Source organism: Chinchilla lanigera, unplaced genomic scaffold (genome assembly GCF_000276665.1).
Source record: "Chinchilla lanigera isolate Chin_1 unplaced genomic scaffold, ChiLan1.0 scaffold00014, whole genome shotgun sequence".
In the NCBI taxonomy this organism is placed as follows: domain Eukaryota; kingdom Metazoa; phylum Chordata; class Mammalia; order Rodentia; family Chinchillidae; genus Chinchilla; species Chinchilla lanigera.
Window position 1 is genome coordinate 32,215,408 of NW_004955415.1, and position 18,587 is coordinate 32,233,994.

The following is an 18,587-nucleotide window of genomic DNA, read 5'->3' on the forward strand; positions in this document are numbered from 1 at the left end:
CCTCCCAAGTACTAGGATTACAGGCATGCAACACCATGCCCAGCTCCCTTGGCCATTTTGAAAGACTTTCTCAAAGTAACATTGGTAAGTCCATAAAATAAAATAGCCAGAATCAGGAGACCTGTTCTTACTGATATGCTTTTGCAAAAAAAAAAAAAAAAATTAAAAATGGTAATCTAACACTTCATAATTCATTAACACACCAAATAATGAGTTCTAGATGTAGGTTTAATGGCCACCAGCATTTTGAAACAATAATAAGCATAAATGAGAATTGAAGGTATTCGTAACACTGATCATGCAGTATGAAAATATCTGATTTTTATATATGACATGGGCCATGTTGAGAATACTGCATCGGTTTTGTCATCTACTGTTACACTTGGTTAAGCGTCTCCTAAAGGTGCATGCGTTCAAAGCTTGGTGCTCAGATGGTGGCACTATAGAGAGGTGGTGGAATCTTTAAGGGTGGGGCCCAGTGGGAGGAAGTGAGGTCACAGGGGGCAGGGCCTAAGGGGAGGAAGTGAGGTCACTGGGGGTGTGGCCTCAATGGGGATAGTAGGATCCTGGATCCTTCCTGTCTCTGTGCTTCCTAGCCATCATGAGGTGGCTCAGCTCCACCACATTCCTGCCATAATGCTCTGCCCACCCCAGGCCCAAATGCAATGGGGCAACAGACCATGGAGTAAAACCTCTGAAACCATGAGTCAAATAAATCTTTTTTCCCTGGAAGTTAACTAACTCAGGTATTTTGTGACAGTGATGGAAAGTGAATGAGCACATCAGCCTTCAAGATGAAAGAAAATACTCAACGTCAGTGGCTGGTGAAAAATGAAGATGGGAATCTTTTTTCCATCTGATTTCACAGGATCACACTGGCCCACTCTCATCTACCGATCTGATCCTCTTAGGCGGGGAAAGCTTGTAGGTTAAGACCACGTGTACCAGTGGAGATGAAATCCAGCTAGTGGCTCATACAATCCACTTAAAAGAAAAGGAAATAGATCTGAATAGGATAGCCAGTTTTAAAGTCTAAGATTAGATGCTGGTTTCCTGAGCATTCCAGGAAATGTTGTCCTGGTTATCTGCACACCTGTCTGCACACGGGGCTCTGTGAAAGATGGATTTGTTCTGTGGCTTAAGGTTAAGACACTGCGAACACCAGGCACTTGTTAGCTTCTGCGATCTCAGCTTCCTCATCTCTAAATGAGATAAGTGACAACTGCTCTCCCCAAGGGATCCTTTGGAGGAGTAACTGAGTCCCTACAGTTCTGGGTACAGTGACACTGAAAGCGCTGGTCTCGCTGGAATTACCTGGTGAGCACAGGGATGCTCAAGTAGGGTTTGTAGCCATCAGCAAGAAGCCTGACCCACTGTGTGTGTGGGGGGGCGGCAGTCCTGGAACCGCACGGGGAGACCACCATCCAGCACCCAGTGTCCCCTGGCTTCCCCCAGCCCACAGCTGTACCCCATGGCCATACTCACCAGAATCCCAAAGGCCATGACTTTGAGCACACATTCCAGAGAGAAAAGGGAGGTGAAGACAATGTTGAACACTCTCAGGGCATTTTCATAAGCAACTGAGGCTCCATAGAACTAGAGGAGGAGGAAGAAAGGGTGGCAGGGTCAGCCTAGGAAGCCAGCTTCCGGAGTGTCCTTCCTGGGGGCAGGACTTGGACACCACGAAAGGACAGAGGAATAGCTCAGAAAAGCCCAGATCTTCTCAAGTCTAGGGGGCATCTTTTTATATTTAAAATCAAAGAAAAAAATTTTTTGAGACTGGGTCTCAATATGTAGTCCAGGCTGGACTTAAACTTTCTATGTAACCCAGGTAGGTCTCAATTTGTAATGATTCTCCTGCCTCAGCCTCCCGAATGCTGAGGTAACAGGTGTACACCAGCATCCCTGGTCAACAGCTTTCTTTTGACTTCTGTCTGAGTATCCTGGACCCCAGGACAGCCTGGCTTGGTGAAACCCTGTAGGACAGAGGGGATAACCAAGCATCCTGTCTCTGTCTGCTTTGACTTTTCCTTTCTTTTTTTTAAAAACAATTATGTGAGCTGGACGTGGTGGTACACACCTGTAATCCCAGCACTCAGGAGGCTGAGGCAGGAGGATTGTTGGGAGTTTGAGGCCAGTGTAGGCTACAAAGTGAGCTCAAGGCCAGCTTGAACTGCATAGTGAGACCCTGTCTCAAAAAGACAAAAAAACCCAAAAAACAAAAAAAACCCAAAAAAACCCCCACAATTATGTAAAAATTTTATAATTTATGATAAAATAGATGATTTTTCTTTTTTTTAAGTCTTTCTATTGTAGAAAGCTTTAAAATATATATGCAGCTGGGCATGGTGGTACACGCCTATAATCTCAGCACTCGGAGGCTGAGGCAGGAGGATCGCTGTCAGTTCAATGCCAGCCTGGGTTACATAGACTCATTAAGGCCAACCTCAACTACACAGTGAGACCCTGTCTCAAAAAACCAAAACCAGAAAGTATTTATTTATAATTTAATTGGCATATAATAATGTATGTGTTTATGGAGTAGAGTGTGATATTTCAACACATGTATGTAATGTATAATGATCAAATTGGGATAATTGGTATATCATCTCAGACACATCATTTCTAGATCCCCTTCGAAGTATTGGTAGGGTTGAACCTAGGGTCTTTGTACTGAACTACATTCTCAGCCCATTTATATTCTGAGACAGGTTCTTACTAAGTTGCTGGACTTGAGCTTGACAGCCTCCTGCCTCAGCCTCTCAGAATGTGGGATAATAGGGGTGCAACACTATACCCAAGTTCTCCCCACCTTCTTTTTGAAACAAGATCTCACAAAGTTACCCAGGTGGGCCTTGAACTTGTGTTCCTCCTGCCTCAGACTCCAAAGTAGCTGGGATTACATGCATATGCACCTGGCTGTTTGCTTCTGTGAAATGCTTCAAAACAGTAACAATGAAAAGGCAAGAAAGAAAGTAACTTATTTATACAGTAGTTCCCCTTTATCTGTGGTTTCAGTTATCCAAGGTAGAAAAATATTAAATGGACAATCCCAGAAATAATGAATAAATTAAAAACAAAAACAAAAACAAACACCTTTTTTCCCCCCTTGATATAGGATTTCACTACACTGCTCAGGTTAGCCTCAAATTTCTGAGCCCAAGTGATCCTCCTGCCTCAGCCTCCCAAGTAGCTGGGACCACAGATATGTGCCACTGTACCCAGCTACTGTGTAAGTTTTAGATAATATTATTATAGCAGATTGTCATAGCTGTTCCCTTTATTATTAGTTATTGTGCCTTACTGATTTATTACTTCTTTGTTGCTGGCGATGGAGTGTGGGACCCCTCACATGCTGAGCATCCTCTCTGCTCCTGAGCTAGGCCCAGTCTCCTATGCCTAAGTTACACATACGCTTCACTCCGATGTGCATTGAGGAAGAAACAGCACCAGGATAGAGCACAGGGGGATGTGCCACTCCCGGCTCAGCGCCGATGGGTGCCTTTGGGCAGCTGCTCCACACAGCGAGGTGGCCGCCATAGGCAAGAACTTTCAGTAGCAAATCAGCCCAGCCATCTCAACGTTCAACAATGAACAGCTAAGCTGGGCGTGGTGGCACAGGCCTGCAATCTGAGCACTCTGGGAGGCTGAGGCAGGACGATTGCAAGTTGGAGCCCAACCTAAGCAAGTTAGTGACTTAGGGAGACTCTGTCTCAAAATAAAAAAAATAAAAAAAAAATAAAAGAGCTTTGGATGTAGCTTTAGTGCAAAGGCTCTGGGTTCAATCCCAGTACTGAAAAATAATTAAAATAATAAAAAAAGAAGAATGAATCGCTGCATGTATTAAGTGCTGAGAAAATGCTAAGATTGCCTGGGTTTTCTCCTCCAATCCTCCCATTTTATTGACAGAGAAATCGAGGCCCCAGGACGTCAGTGGGCACTTGTGGGAGATGATACAGTGAGTTACATGGCTGAGCTGAACTTGAACCCAGGACTCTGAACCTCAGGCTAAAAGATTTTGAGTTTTGACTTTGAAGAAGCTCTGGGGCTCTTTACCCATGCCTCCTCCCTCATTTCATTCACAGCTTCCTTTTCTCTTTGTTTTCTTTTCCTTTTTCTCCTTCCTCCTTCCCTCCTCCCCTCCCTCCCCGCTACTCCTATCTTTTTAGCACTGGGGTCTGAACCCAGGGGCTCTGCACTGAGCTATATCCCCAATGTCTTCTATTTTTTATTTTGAGACAGGGTCTTGCTAAATCACCCAGGCTGGACTCCAACTTGGGATCCTCCTGCCTCAGCCTCCTGTACTTCTAGGATGACAGGTTTGCCACACACATTCCTGGGGGGCACCTTCCTGCTCTGAGTCAGATCCTTGATGAGGTCCTTGGACTCAGGGCTGTGGCTCCAACAGCTCTCGGGCTGGCGGAGACATCTACTGAGCATGCAACAGTGACGGAATGGCTCGTGTCACGGGGAAGCAGGTTGTGACAGGGACCGGCAGTTTGGGGTGGTCAGGGAGGTTTCTCGGAGGAGGCATCCTGTGGGGCAGCTGGGGCGGGCACGGTGTGAAGGGTGGAGGGAACAGCAGGCACGAGGGCTGGAGGCCACCAGGTGTGGGCGGAGGCGGCTGCAGGCTCACCTTCATCATCAGCACAATGGTGTTGAGGGCAATCATGGCCATGATGGTGTACTCGAACGGGGGGGACACCACGAACTGCCACATGCGGTACTGGAAGCTCTGCTTGTTCTGCGGCATGTGCCGGGTCAGCGGTTTGGCACTGATGGCGAAGTCGATGCAGGCTCTCTGGGGACCGGAGACAATGGTGTGAGGGGCCAGATGCTGGGGCCCCTCTGCTCAACTCTATACAGCTCCCAGGCGCGGCCCCCTGGACGCAGACGCTGGGCTCCCGGCAGCCTGGCCGGCCGCAGAACCACCCCTTCCCTGGGCCACGCCTGCCCCAGAAGCCGCCTCCGGCCAGCCAGCGTGTGAGCAGCAGATCCCTCCCCATCTCAGATGCTCCTCAGCCAGCGTGTGTCTATAGCACACTCTGCAGGTGAGGAAAATGGGCTCAGAGAGGTGGAGCTGCTTGTCTGAGGAGGCACAGGAGCCCAGGGGGCTGAGTCTGGACTCGATAAAAGCCAACTCCAGATCCTGGCCATTCTTTCTTGTTGAATATCCTGCTTCTCCCGCTCCTTTTCTTTTAGGGAGGTGAAGAGGCAGAGATAGAATGTGCTCCAGGTCCCTCCCTGAGCTTGGGGAGACTGCACTTCCTTTGCTCCCAACATCAGACATGGATGCTAAGGACAGTGAGAGTGAAGGGTCATATCACAAACAGGACCATGGTCTGCCACACTTTTTGGCTCTGAAGGACCTCAGAGGAAGGTGGCTGTGGCAGCCTTGGGACAGCATAAAGATGTCACAGAAAAGAGCCAGCCTGCAACGTGAGAGAGAGCTGGCCCCTCTGTGCCCATCTGGGGATGCTTGTTACTAAGGCATACCCTGGTCTGAGCTGACTGATACATGTGCCACGTGACTGATGGGTTTTCCTTTACAGACTTAGGGAGGATCTCTAAAATGAAGCGATACCTCATTTTTCTCCAGGCTGTACTCCTCCATCATCTTGTCCCCTTGCTCCTGGAAGGTGATGATGATCAAGGCCACAAAGATGTTGACGAAGAAAAAGGGAAAAACCACAAAGTAGACGACATAGAAGATGGACATTTCCATGCGGTAGCCAGGGCTGGGGCCCTGGTTCTCAAAGGTGGCGTCCACGGAGTGCTTGAGGACCCTGCAGGGTGCCGGCATGGAGGGGAACACAGAGAGCAGACAGAAGAGAGACGAAAGCCGGTTGGTAACAGTGCCGGGTGCATCTATGGCTACGTGTCATGGTTTATTCTGTGCCGAAAATACTGTCAACAATACATTTGTTTTCCCACCAACCCTCTCAGAGAGGAGACGACCAGCTCTGTTCTTTGCACAGGGAAACTGAGGCTCAGCAAGTTAAAGGGAGCTGCTGAAGATGACGCTTTCAGAAGTGGTCCCTTTGGGATTTGAAGCCAGGTTTGTGCTGATGAGTAGGAGTGAGCAGGACTAATGCCAGGAGCTCATCAGCTGCACCCAGGAGGGCTGTATGTGGGAGAGTGTATGTACACAGGGCTCTGTACAGCTGTGCAGGTTGTGCACTGCCCAAGCAAGAGGTCTGTGTTTAATCGGTGCCTTCATGTTGTAACCATGGCAGATTTGTGTATGTGTGATGAGGATTTTTTGGCAGGCTGCCATTAGAGACTTGTTTGGACAAAATCGTTTAGGTGCATAGCAATGGTTTTCTGACAGATAGAAGTGAAGCCCGTTGAATGGGCATCTTAAAAACAATTCACTCAAAGGTGCCTACTTTAGCACTGACTTCATGCGTGTGGGTCCTAGAGCAGGGCATGGGGTGCAGACATGCACATTTGGGCTGTGGGTTTGCTGGGGAGGGAGGGAAGGCACATGCTGCGCTCTCCCAGCTTCTGACCAGGCATCCCCACGACTCGAGGAGCAAGCCCAGGGCAGGACAAGGAGAGGAGGTGCTGTCCTGGGTCCAAATACGAGGGCTCCCGAAACACAAGCAAACACGATAAAAAAAAAGTCACTGTGGTATTTTCAAAAATCAAAACGAATCCTCAAAAGTCCTCAATGAACTAAATATAAAGTTTTTTTTCTGTGGTCCCAGGGATTGAACCCAGGGATGTTCTACCACTCAGCCACACCCCTCAGCTTTTAAAATTTTCTTTTTTCTTTTTTTTTTTTTTTTTGAGACAGGGTCTCGCTATGCAGTTCAGGCTGGCCTTGAGCGCACTTTGCAGCCCAGGCTGGTCTCGAACTTGAAACAATCCTGCCTCAACCTCCCGACTGCTGGAATTACAGGCGTGTGCCCCCACGCCCGGCTTAGCTTTCAGAATCTTTAAAACGGGGTCTGACAGAGTCCTCCAGACAGGCCTCAGGCTTGCTGCCCTTCTGCTTCAGCCTCCTGAGTGCTGGGATCACGGCCGTGGGCCACCTCGCCTGGCTCAAGATCGTCAGTAGGGGCCAGGTCCATTTCCAGGCTTGCGTGGTTCAGCCTCCCAGCCTCACCCTAGGCCACAGCCCCGTGGATCTATGAGGCCCCATCTCGTGAAGCGACAGCTGCCCCTCTTCTCCCAGCCCCTCTTTCTCCTGCTCCCCAGGTCCTGAGCTCCTCCTGCCTCAGCCTCTCCCTGTGTACTCACTGCGGCCATCCTTCTCCTGTGGACACCGTGAAGAGCGTTAGCAGGGCCCAGAGCACGTTGTCGTAATGGAACTCATACTTCTTCCACTCCCGGTCCCGGGCCTTCACCTCGTTTTTCTCATACAGGAGGTACTTGCCGCTGCCGCAGACAGGGCCCCATTAGTCAGCAGGAGCGGGGGACCCTAACCTAGGGCTTTGGGGCTGAGCTACATCTCCTTTTATTTCAGAACAAGGTCTTATTAAGTTGCTAGTTGCCCAAGCTGGGTTTGAACTTATGATCCTCCCGCCTCAGCCTCCCAGAGTTTTGGGATGACAGATATGTGCCATCACATCTGGCTTAGGGGCATTTGGCTTTCGGCACCAGAGAAAGGAGGAGGAGGAAGGGGATGTACCAGCCTCTGCTGCTGTGTCAGCCCGGGAAGTAGTGACACCCTGACCTCTCTGTTTGTTGGGGGAGCCCCCATGCTTCCAGCTGGGGGCCGTGGAAGAGTCTGCTCCGCATGCAGCATCCCTTTGAGACGAAGCCTTCTCATCGCTGCGGTGACAGCCTCAGGCTCGTGTATGTGAGGGATATTTCATTTCTGGGCTCAACAACCAAGGGAGCAGGCTGCTGTTTCCTTTCACCACACTGAAGCAGAACTAGTCCTAGGCCTGACTCCTGTGCTCAAGCAAACCTCCTGCCTCGGCCTCCCGAGCAGCTGGGACTACAGGTGTGCTCCACCGTGCCTGGCGAGGATCCTTCTGATTTCTAAAAACAGCTACCAAAGTTCGGCAGCTACCACTGGCTGCACGGTGACACTTCACAACAGCAGCAGCAGCAGCAGCCGCCATGTGGCCAGGCCTGTCTCCCGCAGCTCTGTCACTGTGGACTCCACCAACCAGGGATTGAAACTGTTCTAAGAAGAAACAGTACATCTACACCAAGCATCTATACTGAACATGTACAGATTTTTTCCTTGTTTTATTCCTCAAATAATATCGTGCAGCAATAATTCACACAGCATTTACATGGCATTAGGTATTTTTGGTCATGGAGAGATGTTTAGAGTCTGCAGAAGGCTATGTGTAGGTTATCAGCCAATACTACACCACTTTGCTTTTCTTTACTTTAGTGTTTTTGAGACAGGGTCTTATTACGTAGTCCAGGCTGAACTTGAACTTGTGGAGATCCTCCTGTCTCAGCCTCCCAGGTGCTGGGATTACAGGTGTGGGCCACTACGCATGGTTATTATGCCATTTTAAGAGCCTAGAGCACCCACTGAATTTGCTATCTAAACAGATTCTGGAATCAATCTGCCCTATACTTGAGAATTAGTCATGATGCTGACTTTGTGATAGGGGAGGGTGCTCTGAGGTTGCAACCCTTCTGCACAGTTCTAAATCCAGGAAGGTCTGAAAGCCAAACCTCTTCCTTCTAATGCAGGGACAGTTACAGCCCACAGGCAGAAACTGGACTACTAACCATTTCTGTGGTGCCCGCATGCTGAGAAGGATGTTTACATTTGAATTAGTTCAAAACAAGTAACACACACTTTCATGACAAGTAAAAAAAAAATCATATAAAATTCAAATTTCTGGGGCTTTTTGTTTGTTTGTTTTTGTGAGATGGGGTCTCAGTATTATCTCACATTTCAGTTTCCAGCCAGGCGTGGTGGCAAATACCCATAGTCTGAGCCACCGTGGAAGCTGAGGCAGGAAGATGCCTTGAGCCCCGGAGTTCTCAACTAGTCTGGGAAACATAATCAGACTCCAGCTTTTTTTTTTTTTTAAAAGTGTGTAGTTGCAGAAATAAAGTTTTATTGGAGTACAACCATGCGTGTTCACTGATCTAACATCTATAGCTACTTTTGAGCTGTCACAGCAAAACTGGGTGACCAGAACAGACACCATGCGGTCTGCAGAGCCAGAATTATTTATCACTCGGCCCTGGGCAGGAAGAATTTGTTAATGATGGATGTAACTCATTTGGCAACAAAGCCAGCCCTGATTGGGGGGACACCCTTTACACGCATTATTACCATATTATTACCATATTATTATCATGTCATTACCATATTTGGGGCAAACAGCTGCACGTTTCTCAACAGAACTATTTTGTCTGATTTCAGGGCTGCTGGGGATGTTCACGCCTTAGGTGGGGCACGCACTGTATAAACTTCTTAAAATCTCAAAATATGACAAAAATTATTTTTTGCAGGGCTGGGGATCAAACCCAGGGCCTCATGCATGCCAGGCAGGCGGTCACCACTGAGCTGTACCCCCAGCCCGATATTCTGAATGCTGAAACACCTCTGCCTGGAAAGGTTTCAAAGAAAGCCTGGTGAACATGTACTAATATCTTGCATGGGACAACTTCTTTTATTTGTGATACGTTTCAGAGGAGAACCTGTGCATGTGTATTAATGTCCCTCGCGTGACAAGCTTCCAAAAAAGACCTACGCACACGTACTTATGTCACCCCTGTGACGAGCTTCAAGGGAGGAACGTGGATGTGCTTTAATGTCCTCCATGACAAGGAGAAAAGGTTATGCCTCTTCCGGCTGCGATGGGGTGGGGTGGGGGGTTCACATTCCCAAACTTTTCTTCTCCGGATCCAGGCTGGCTGCTGTTGATTCCCTACCAGCCCTGGAGGGCTCCTGTCTCCCAGCCCCGGTCTCTGGTGTGTTTGGCAGTGACCCAGCCTGCGCCCACCCCGGGAGTGAGACCCACCGGCAATCCTTCTCAAACTCCTTGGACTCGTCGGTACAGTGGAAAAACTTCCCCTTGAAGAGCTGCACGGCCACCACCGCGAAGATGAACATGAAGAGCATGTAGACGATGAGGATGTTGAAGACGTTCTTGAGTGAATTCACCACACAGTCAAACACAGCCTGGGGACGAGCAAGAAAGAAGATGGGGGAGGGCTTGGGCGGGGCTCCAGCCAACCTGCGCCTGAAGGACAGCTGCCTCCTCCGATCTTGTGGGCTCTAGTTTTTTGAGGTGGTAGGCAGTGGAGGGACAGGATCTCCCTATGTAGCCCCAGCTGGCCTTGAACTCAAGATCTTCCTGCCTCAGCTTCATGAACAAGAGGGATGAGAAGCATGTGCTACCACACTGGGCACCCATGGGTTCTTTTATCTATAGATTTAATCAACCTTGGATGGAAAATATTCAGGGAAAAAAAACTGTATCTGTCCTGAACATGTACATTTTTTTCTAGTCTTGATTCGCTAAGCTGAACAGTATAACGACGACTTCTCCATATTTTCACTGTACCAAATGTTCCAAGTGACCCAGAGATGGCTGAAAGCCCGCAGGACTGCCTCCCTACCCCCCCGACTGCTTCTGTGGGCTCCTTCCTGCCTGCTAAGCAGCTGAAAACTCTCTGGACTTGAGAGATGGCTCTGTACCTGGGATGAGGTAGATAAAGGCCGTGATGTTCCCGGCACCTCCCTCAACACAGTGTTTCGGAGCCTGTACCTGGCAAGCCTGACAGATGGAATCGTCTACCCACTCCCAGAGCAGATGGACGGTCCCAGCTTGGAAGGTCCCCCTCGCTCACCCCAGCTCTTCCCATAGGACTCGGCCTGGGGTTTCTGGATTTGCCCTGGCCTGTTTAGTGTCAGCATGTCTCCCATTATACTCCACGCTTGCACTGGTCCCTCCTAATCACAGTGGTTATCAAGGGTGGCTCAGCAGACAGGGAGTGTGGAGGGAGCGTGGAGTGTGGCCAGCTTTTCCGGGGGAGGAAGGACGGCCCTCCAGCAGGTGTTCAAGGGGGTTGTGAGGGGAAGATGATGAACTCAATACCCCACAGCGTCCATGTGCTTTAAGCTTTCACTTCCAAAGTGCAGCTGTCTCTCTTCTGGTTTAACGTGCATCCCCCAAATGGGACGCTCATCTGATCAGCAGGAACGAGGGGCACTGCCTCCCAAACAGAACATCAGGACATCATTCATTCATTTTATTTTCTTCTCCAGAACTGGGAACTGAACCCAGGGCCTTTGCACTGAACTCCACCCCCAGGCCTTTTTTCCTATTTAGAGTCAGGCTCTTGCTAAGTTGCTAAGTTGCCCAGGCTAGGTTTAAATGTGGGATCCTCCTGCCTCAGCCTCCCAGAGTGCTGGGATGACAGGCATGCGCCATTGGCCCTGCTTGCTCAGAGATACTTTTAGGTGACTCAGGGACCCAGCATGGAATCACATGGTAACAGAGTTGCTCCTCTGTTTCCTTCCATTGCTTTGAGCAAGGGAGAAAGTCCTGTTCTGATGCCTGACGGTGGAACTTTCTGTTTTTATTTTATTTTTAAATTAACTTTTTGCCTCCTGTTCCCTGCCCTGTTGTTTTCTCTTAGCCAAGGCAAAGCAGGTGTCCATGCTCTCAGCCTCTGCCCTGCAGCCTTCTTTGGCTAGCTTTTAGTAACAGTATGTCATTTTCTTCCAAGAAAAGTTTAGTTTTATTCTCTGTTAACAGTGGGTTCTGGATTTTCACTTGGGAGATTTGGCAGAGGCTTTTTAAAAATTTCTTTAGCTGAGCGTGGTTGCACACGCCTGTAATCTCAGCACTTGGGAGGCTGAGGCAGGAAGATCGTTGCAAGTTTGAGACCAGCCTGGGCTACAAAGTGAGCTCAAGGCCAGCCTGAACTGCATAGCGAGACCCTGTTTCAAAAAGACAAAAAAAAAGAAAAAAAAAAAAATCTTTGTTTTTTTGAGGCATGGTTGCCTCGAACTCACTGTTTAGTCCAGGCTGCTCTTGAACTTGCAATCCTCCTGTCTCAGCCTCCCAGGTGCTGGGATCAAATGCATGTACCACCACACCCAGCTGAACCTTTCCTTTTAAAGTAAACTAACTTAAGACAAATTAAGTGACCCAAGTTAAAAAAACATATTAAGTGATACAGGTGGCCCCTAGGTGAACGTAAATTGAAGAAGGTGCTGGAATGCTTGGACCTTCTTTCTCTCCCCTTGCGTCCTCTCTTCCCTTCTTCCTTTCACGGCAAGCTTTTGGGAAATGCTGGCTCAGATACTTTGGGATGGGGGAGTTTGGGGGCCTACACTAGGCAGATAATGAGTTCAGGGTTACATAGGACCAGAAATCTAGTTCCCCGCTTCTCAGATTAGCACGGTGCCCGAATTTTGGAAATGCTGACTCAATACCTTCATATGAATGAAGACGAAGAATCAGACTTGACCTTTTACATAGTGGAAAATTGCTCTAGTATTAAGGGTTGTTAGGTGAGTTCGCTTTACTGCCACCTGCTAGACATCTGTAATCATAAATATACTCTCATTTATGAATCTTGCACAATGTTATCAGCACCTCTTTCAATGTAACATTCTTTTAAAAATTTTTAACAGTACTGGAGATCAAATCCATGAGCTCACATATGCCAGGGAAGCACTCACCACTAATCCACAACCCCTTTTAATTATTATTTTTGCAGTTCTGCGCATTGAACCCAGGGCCTTTGCACTGAGCTACATCCCCAGACCTTTTAAAAAACTTAAAAAAAAATTTTTTTTTTGGTGACAAGGTCTAAGTTGATCAGGCTGGCCTTAAACTTGTGATCCTCCCACCTTAGCCTCCTAAGTAGCTGGAATTACAGGTATGCACCACGTCTACCTGATATGGTATTCTTGAGCAGTGTGCAACCTGTTCAGCTGTATATGGGAATCCTGGAAGCACCCTCTCCACCTCCACATTCCCGAATCTCACCTTGAGCTTCGGCAACCGCTTGATGGTTTTGAGTGGTCGTAGCACCCGGAGGACTCGGAGAGATTTAATTGTGTTGATGTCCTTTCCTTTGCTGTTGCCACTGTGGAGGGCACCAGGGCAGGGAGAAGGGAAGAGAGGAAGCAGTGGTCAGGCTGGGAGGTGGGAGCCCCACAGCTGCCTTGACCCCACCTTCTCAGGTCTGAAGTCTGGTGTGAGCGGGGCGAGCCCTGTCCTTCCTTGAGGCGCACTCTGCTATTTGGGCTGAGGAGGCGGCGGGCAGAGGCTTTGGGGTCCAGGTCTCAGGGTGGGTTTCTCTTTTTCTTGTGAGACAGGGTCTGGCTATGTAGCCCAGGCAGGCCTCAAACTCACAGTGACCCTCCTGCCTCAGGCTCCTTAGCACTGGGCTAACAGGTGTGTGCCACCGCACCCGGCTCAGGGTTAGCTTCTGATGCTGCCTGGCGTGCGGTGGCCCTAATGTCTGCACAGTGACCTCTAGGAAACTTACTGGCCTGGGGGTTGGGGGCTCCTGTGCTTTCTTTAGAACGGCCTTTGACAGTGGGGTCTCCCTCTTTCCATCGGGGCTGAGGACACTGAGCACGGCCCTTCGCACCTATCCTGAGGGGTGGGAAACGTCCCACAGTCCTTTCAGTCGCTGATGTTGGCCACCGGCCGTGGTGAGATTCCTGCCTCAACGCAGACCCCACAGCCCCCAGGCACCCAGGACGTCACTGGGCGTGGCTGGGCAGGGCTGGTGGACACCGGCACCCCACTCTCCACCCGGGACCAAGCCAGTGCCTGTGGCCCCGTCACCGTCCTGCGCTGTACCCCTCCCCAGCCCAGGGAAGCTTCCTGAACACTCCGGGCGCCCGCCCAGCACCGTCTTCCTCCCCACACCTGACTTTCCGTCCTTCCACCTTTTCCGCCCACGGTGGCGGAAGCCAGCGTGCAGAGCAGGCCACAGTCCCTCAAGAGCCCTGGAGACTGGATTCTCCGCAGAGCTCCCAGACTTCGGGACGCAGCGTGTGGCGCCCTCTGAAGTCCAGCCTGACGCCCCTGGCTGTCACCGGCTACTCCACCTTGACTGCCCTGCCTGCGGGCAAAGCTCTCTGCGTCTCCACCGGCTATGCGCAGCCCTGCTCCAAGTTCAAGTTCAAGGCCGCCCTCCGGCCGGCCCTGCCTCCTGCAGCCCCGCCTGGGGTGGCCCTGACGCCCACACTGGACAGAGCTCAGGGCTGACACTATAGTTGCTGCAGGTTTCACTTCCTCTGACCCTGGCTCTTGTCCCAGCTCTGCCCCAAGATCTCGGGACCCTGAGTGGACCCAAGACAGTGTCCCGGGTACAAATTTCTTCCTCTGGTCACCTCGCAGGTCACAACATGGCTGCCCCTGAGACCCTCGCCCCACATGTCTGCAGGGCCATGTGCAAAAATATCAATTTTTGTTTTTAAAACAACGTTTGCCTTTTTCCCAGGTTCCTTTCTGGTATTTTTAGGGAATCAGGAGGAGAACTGGATTTTAGCGGGCTGGAACCAGCAGTCCCAGAATGTTGTTTTTTTGTCTGTTTTTTGAGACAAGGTCTCACTATGTAGTCCAGGCTGGCCTTGTCAATCCTCCTGTCTCAGCCTCTCAAGTGCTGGGATTACAGGTATGCGCCACACTTGGCATCTTTACTACAGCAGAAACTTCAGTGCGTGCTGGTAGTCTTTCATCATGCCCTCCAGATCCCCACTAATTTCCCTCTTTTGTACCCCAGGACCTCTTTCATGCTAGGCAAGTGCTTTACCAGAGCTACATTTCCCAGCCCGTTTTTATTTTGAGACAGGTGTTTGCTAAATCGCTAAGTTACCTAGGACGGTCTTGAACTTGAGACCCTCCTGCCTCCGTCTCCCAAGTAGCTAAAACTAAGGCTCAACTCTCATGTGCCAAATGGGGAACCCATCTGCCTGGCTGCCTGTGCTCCGTCGTCGGAAGTGGACCCAGGAGGAGGAAGGAGGCTGAGTCGTCCTCTGGGAGGAGCCTGGGGAGTGTGGATGCTGTCCCGGAAGCCAGATTTGCAGCAAGGGCGGTAACTGCTCCCTCTGTCCAGAGCCCGCCTCCCGCTTCTCCCATGTGGGGTGCTGGAGGCCCTCCTGACTCTGCTAACTATCCACCCTATCTCCATCGCCTGCTCTGTTTTCTGCCAGGTGAGTCACGGCAGAGGTCACAGCCACGGGCCTTTGGGTTCCCTTGGCCTCCGGGGGAGCAGGTTCTGGTCATCATAAGCGACAGGACAGCTGCGAGGACACAGGGCCACAAAGAAGAGGCCAGAGCCGACGTGACTGCACCAGGCACAGAGGACGAGGGACAGATGAGAGCGAGAGAGAGAGAGAGAGAGAGAGAGAGAGAGAGAGAGAGGACTTTACCGTGTGCTGCTCCTGCAGAGGTGGCGTCGGAGGGAGAGACAAGCCGTGAGCAGCCTCAGAAGAGAGAACACAGGACACGCACAGACAGAGACACGCGACAGTGCGGCCCGAGTCCCCCGGTCCCCGCTGCCCACCCAGGGACCAGGAGGGGGGATCAGGACGGTGGCTCTGGGCCTTTGCCCCACGTCTATCCGGGCACCGGCCGCATCACCCAGGAAGCCACACTGCCAAGGAGCTGCGGGCCACGGAGGGGAAGGAAATGGCTTTTGTTTCCAGAAGTTCCGGCCCAGAAAGATGGAGCTGGTCTGGAAAGGTGTGAGCTTTGGGTTGGGAGAGGACCTGGGTTTGAATCCTGCCTCTGTCTCTCCTGGTACCGTCTGAGAAATGGGTGTGTGGGACTTATACACTGCAAACAGCCATAACCTTGGCTTTAGTACTACTTACTGTATTTTTGTTTTTTTGAGACAGGATCTTGCTATGTAGCCCAGGCTGGCCTCCTGCCTCAGCCTTTTGAGTGCTAGGATTACAAGTGTGTGTACCACAGCTGGCTTAGTTATTTTTTCCAGAGCTGGGAATGGATCCTGGAGCCTGAGCTCCCCCACCAGCCTTACTCAAATATTCCATTTTGAGATTAGGGTCTCCCTAAGTAGCTCAATAGCTTACTTTTGAACTTGCAATCCTCCTGCCTCAGCCTCCAGAGGAGCTAGGATGACAGCCCTGTGCACCATACCCTGGCTAATTGCTTTATGGAGACCGTCTTGCAATGTCGCCCAGGCTGGCCTTGAATCTCTAGACTCCAGCTGCTCCTCCTGTGTAGCTGGGGTTGAGGTATGCACTGCGATGTCCCACACAATTATTTTTTAAAAATGAAGCAGGTCAGATGCCCACACACACACTAGTGTATTCTCCACATCTTCCCAGCCTTTTCCTTTCGTCTGGCTTGGTCATTCTCACAGCTTATCTTTTTTGTTTTTGGTTTTTTGGAGACAGAGCCTTGCTGTACAGTTCAGGCTGGCCTCCTGACTCAGCCTCCTGCGTGCTGGGATTCTAGGCATGCGCCACCTCGCCCCATGCAGAGTTCGTTGTGTCTAAGAATCAGTGCACACAGATTGGACAAATTCTACTTTTCGGACAACTGAAGGAGCTTTCAGCCTGGGCTGCTACTGTGGGTGTAACCCCTAAGTTTCGTGGACGTCACTGCGTCTGACTGTGTGAAGACGGCACCATGACGCCCATTTGCCAGACGAGGAAACTGACGCCCTGAGAGGGAGAAGGATGTCCCCAGGCCACGCGGCCCGGTGGTGGCAGGCTGAGATTCAAACCCAGGTTCTAGGACCCTGCTCGCAGGGAGGACATACCTTTCAGCTGGGGTCTGTTTCAAAATTAAAGTGGCAGAGCAAAGGGCTCCTCCTGAGGCTCCCTGGAAGTGCGGCCCTGGGACCAGCGTCCTCTGCGGCAGGGCCGCCCACGGGGGCAGCAGCCGTGCCCGGCGGTGGCGCGGGGGGGGGGTGGCTCCCGGCAGTGTGGACAGGATTGTGATCCTGTGGGCAGGGTCCGCCACTGCCCCAGGCCTGGGCACAGCGTGTGACATGTGGGTGATGGCTTGTGAAATGGTGCGGATGGAGTCACAGGGACATGGGCGCAGCGGGAGGGGGAGGACGCACACACAGTCTCAGGAGGGTGGGGACGCTCAGGCTGGGGCCACAGTTGGGGCACAGGCAGAGTCCTCGGCCATGGCCGGCACTGGACGCCCGGCAACTCCCGGGACCACCTCAGGCAGGGTCTGGCTGGACCCGCTTCGCTCTGTACCGAGGCTAACGAGAGCACCGCCCTCACACTGTGGACTCAGGTTACACACACGAGGCGGTCACACTTTTTATGTGTGTGTGTGTGGTTTTTTGAGTCAGTCTCGCTGTAGTTTAGGCTGGCTCTGAACTTGCGGTGACCTTCCTGCCTCAGCCTCCCAGAGTGCTGGGATTACAGAGTCCCTCTGGCTGGTGTATACGTGCGTGTGTGTGTGTGTGTGTGTGTGTGTGTGTGTGTCCATCTACTGTATTTATTATGGCCACCTCTACCTTCCTTACTGCTTGGGGAAACCGAGGCACAGGGGGTCTAAGGGACCGGTACATCCAGAGAGAAATCTGACACTTGCTGGGTCTGGCTCCTCGTCTAGGAGCAGACAGGGACTGACAAGCAAAAGACCAGTGGGAAGAAGCACCCTGAGAGCCTCAGGCGGCCTCCCCAAGTCCAGACCTTTGTCTGCTAAGGAGGAAAGACCAGCAGCACAGTCCTCACGGGCCACAGAGACAGAAAACCTGCAAACGAGGAGGGTGGGTTCTCTGACTTTCCTTGGGGACAACAGCAGGTCCCTGGGCCGCTGCACTGGCTTCAGGCAGTTAGCGCTGAGCAGCAGGACTGGCTTGATCCAGGCAGCCAGGCACCTGGGCATTGGCAGCCCTGGCCGGACACTGGCATTGAGGCAGGCCGGGGCCTGGGGGTCCTCGCTGGACCCAGGGCCCTAAACACTTTCAACCCCCAGGGAAGTTTCTGGCACTGGCCACGCTGCCACTGGCAAAACAATCTCCGGCCCCCGCTTCCTGAGCGGGCCCAGAGCCCAGACACGCTCACAGGGGCCGAAAGCCCTGTCCCGCCCCCTTCTACCGGGAAAAACCTTCCAAGTAGGGATGCACAAGCCTGTGGGGTCTCCAAGTCGGGAGCAAAGTCTACAGACTTCACTCCAAAGCAGACTGTCAAGTCCTTATGAACCGTAGATGTAAGAAATTTTTTTGGTGGCACTGGGGATTGAACCCAGGGCTTTCAAGCTGTATCTTCAGTCCTTTCTAAAATATTTTTATTTTGAGACAGGGTCTCTTGCTAAGTTGTTAAGTTGCCCAGCCTGGGCCAGATCTTGTGATCCTCCTGCCTCTGCCTCCTAGAGTGCTAGATTACAGGTGTGCACTGTGATGCCCTGTGGTGGACTACTTTTTGATGCCTCTGGGTAACTTTATACAGTCAAGCACGACAAGAAGATGTTTTGGTCAAGGCATCATTATACGATTGTATCACTTGTAAAGGAAATGTGCTGTTTATATTCAATGGAGTACTACTCTGCTATGAAGAAGGATAAAGCTGAATCATGTGGAGGAAAATGGATGCACCTTGAGACCATTGCTTTAAGTGGAATAAATAAGGCCCAGAAAATTGGGGCTGGGGATTTAGCTCAGTGGCACAGCGCCTGCCTGGCAAG

The 18,587-nt window shown here is 51.1% G+C and overlaps 1 protein-coding gene across 1 annotated transcript in view; it reads right to left on the bottom strand.

Annotated features, from left to right (window-relative positions):
- The window catches only part of Cacna1a (calcium channel, voltage-dependent, P/Q type, alpha 1A subunit), a gene marked incomplete in the record, with an annotated part of 274,976 nt that overhangs the window by 32,872 nt on the left and 223,517 nt on the right, over window positions 1-18,587 (bottom strand). Inside the window, 6 exon segments of the mRNA XM_013512132.1 lie at window positions 1,486-1,596; window positions 4,637-4,801; window positions 5,585-5,786; window positions 7,246-7,383; window positions 9,954-10,114; window positions 12,939-13,085. Of these exon segments, the coding sequence (XP_013367586.1) occupies window positions 1,486-1,596; window positions 4,637-4,801; window positions 5,585-5,786; window positions 7,246-7,383; window positions 9,954-10,114; window positions 12,939-13,085 (924 nt within the window).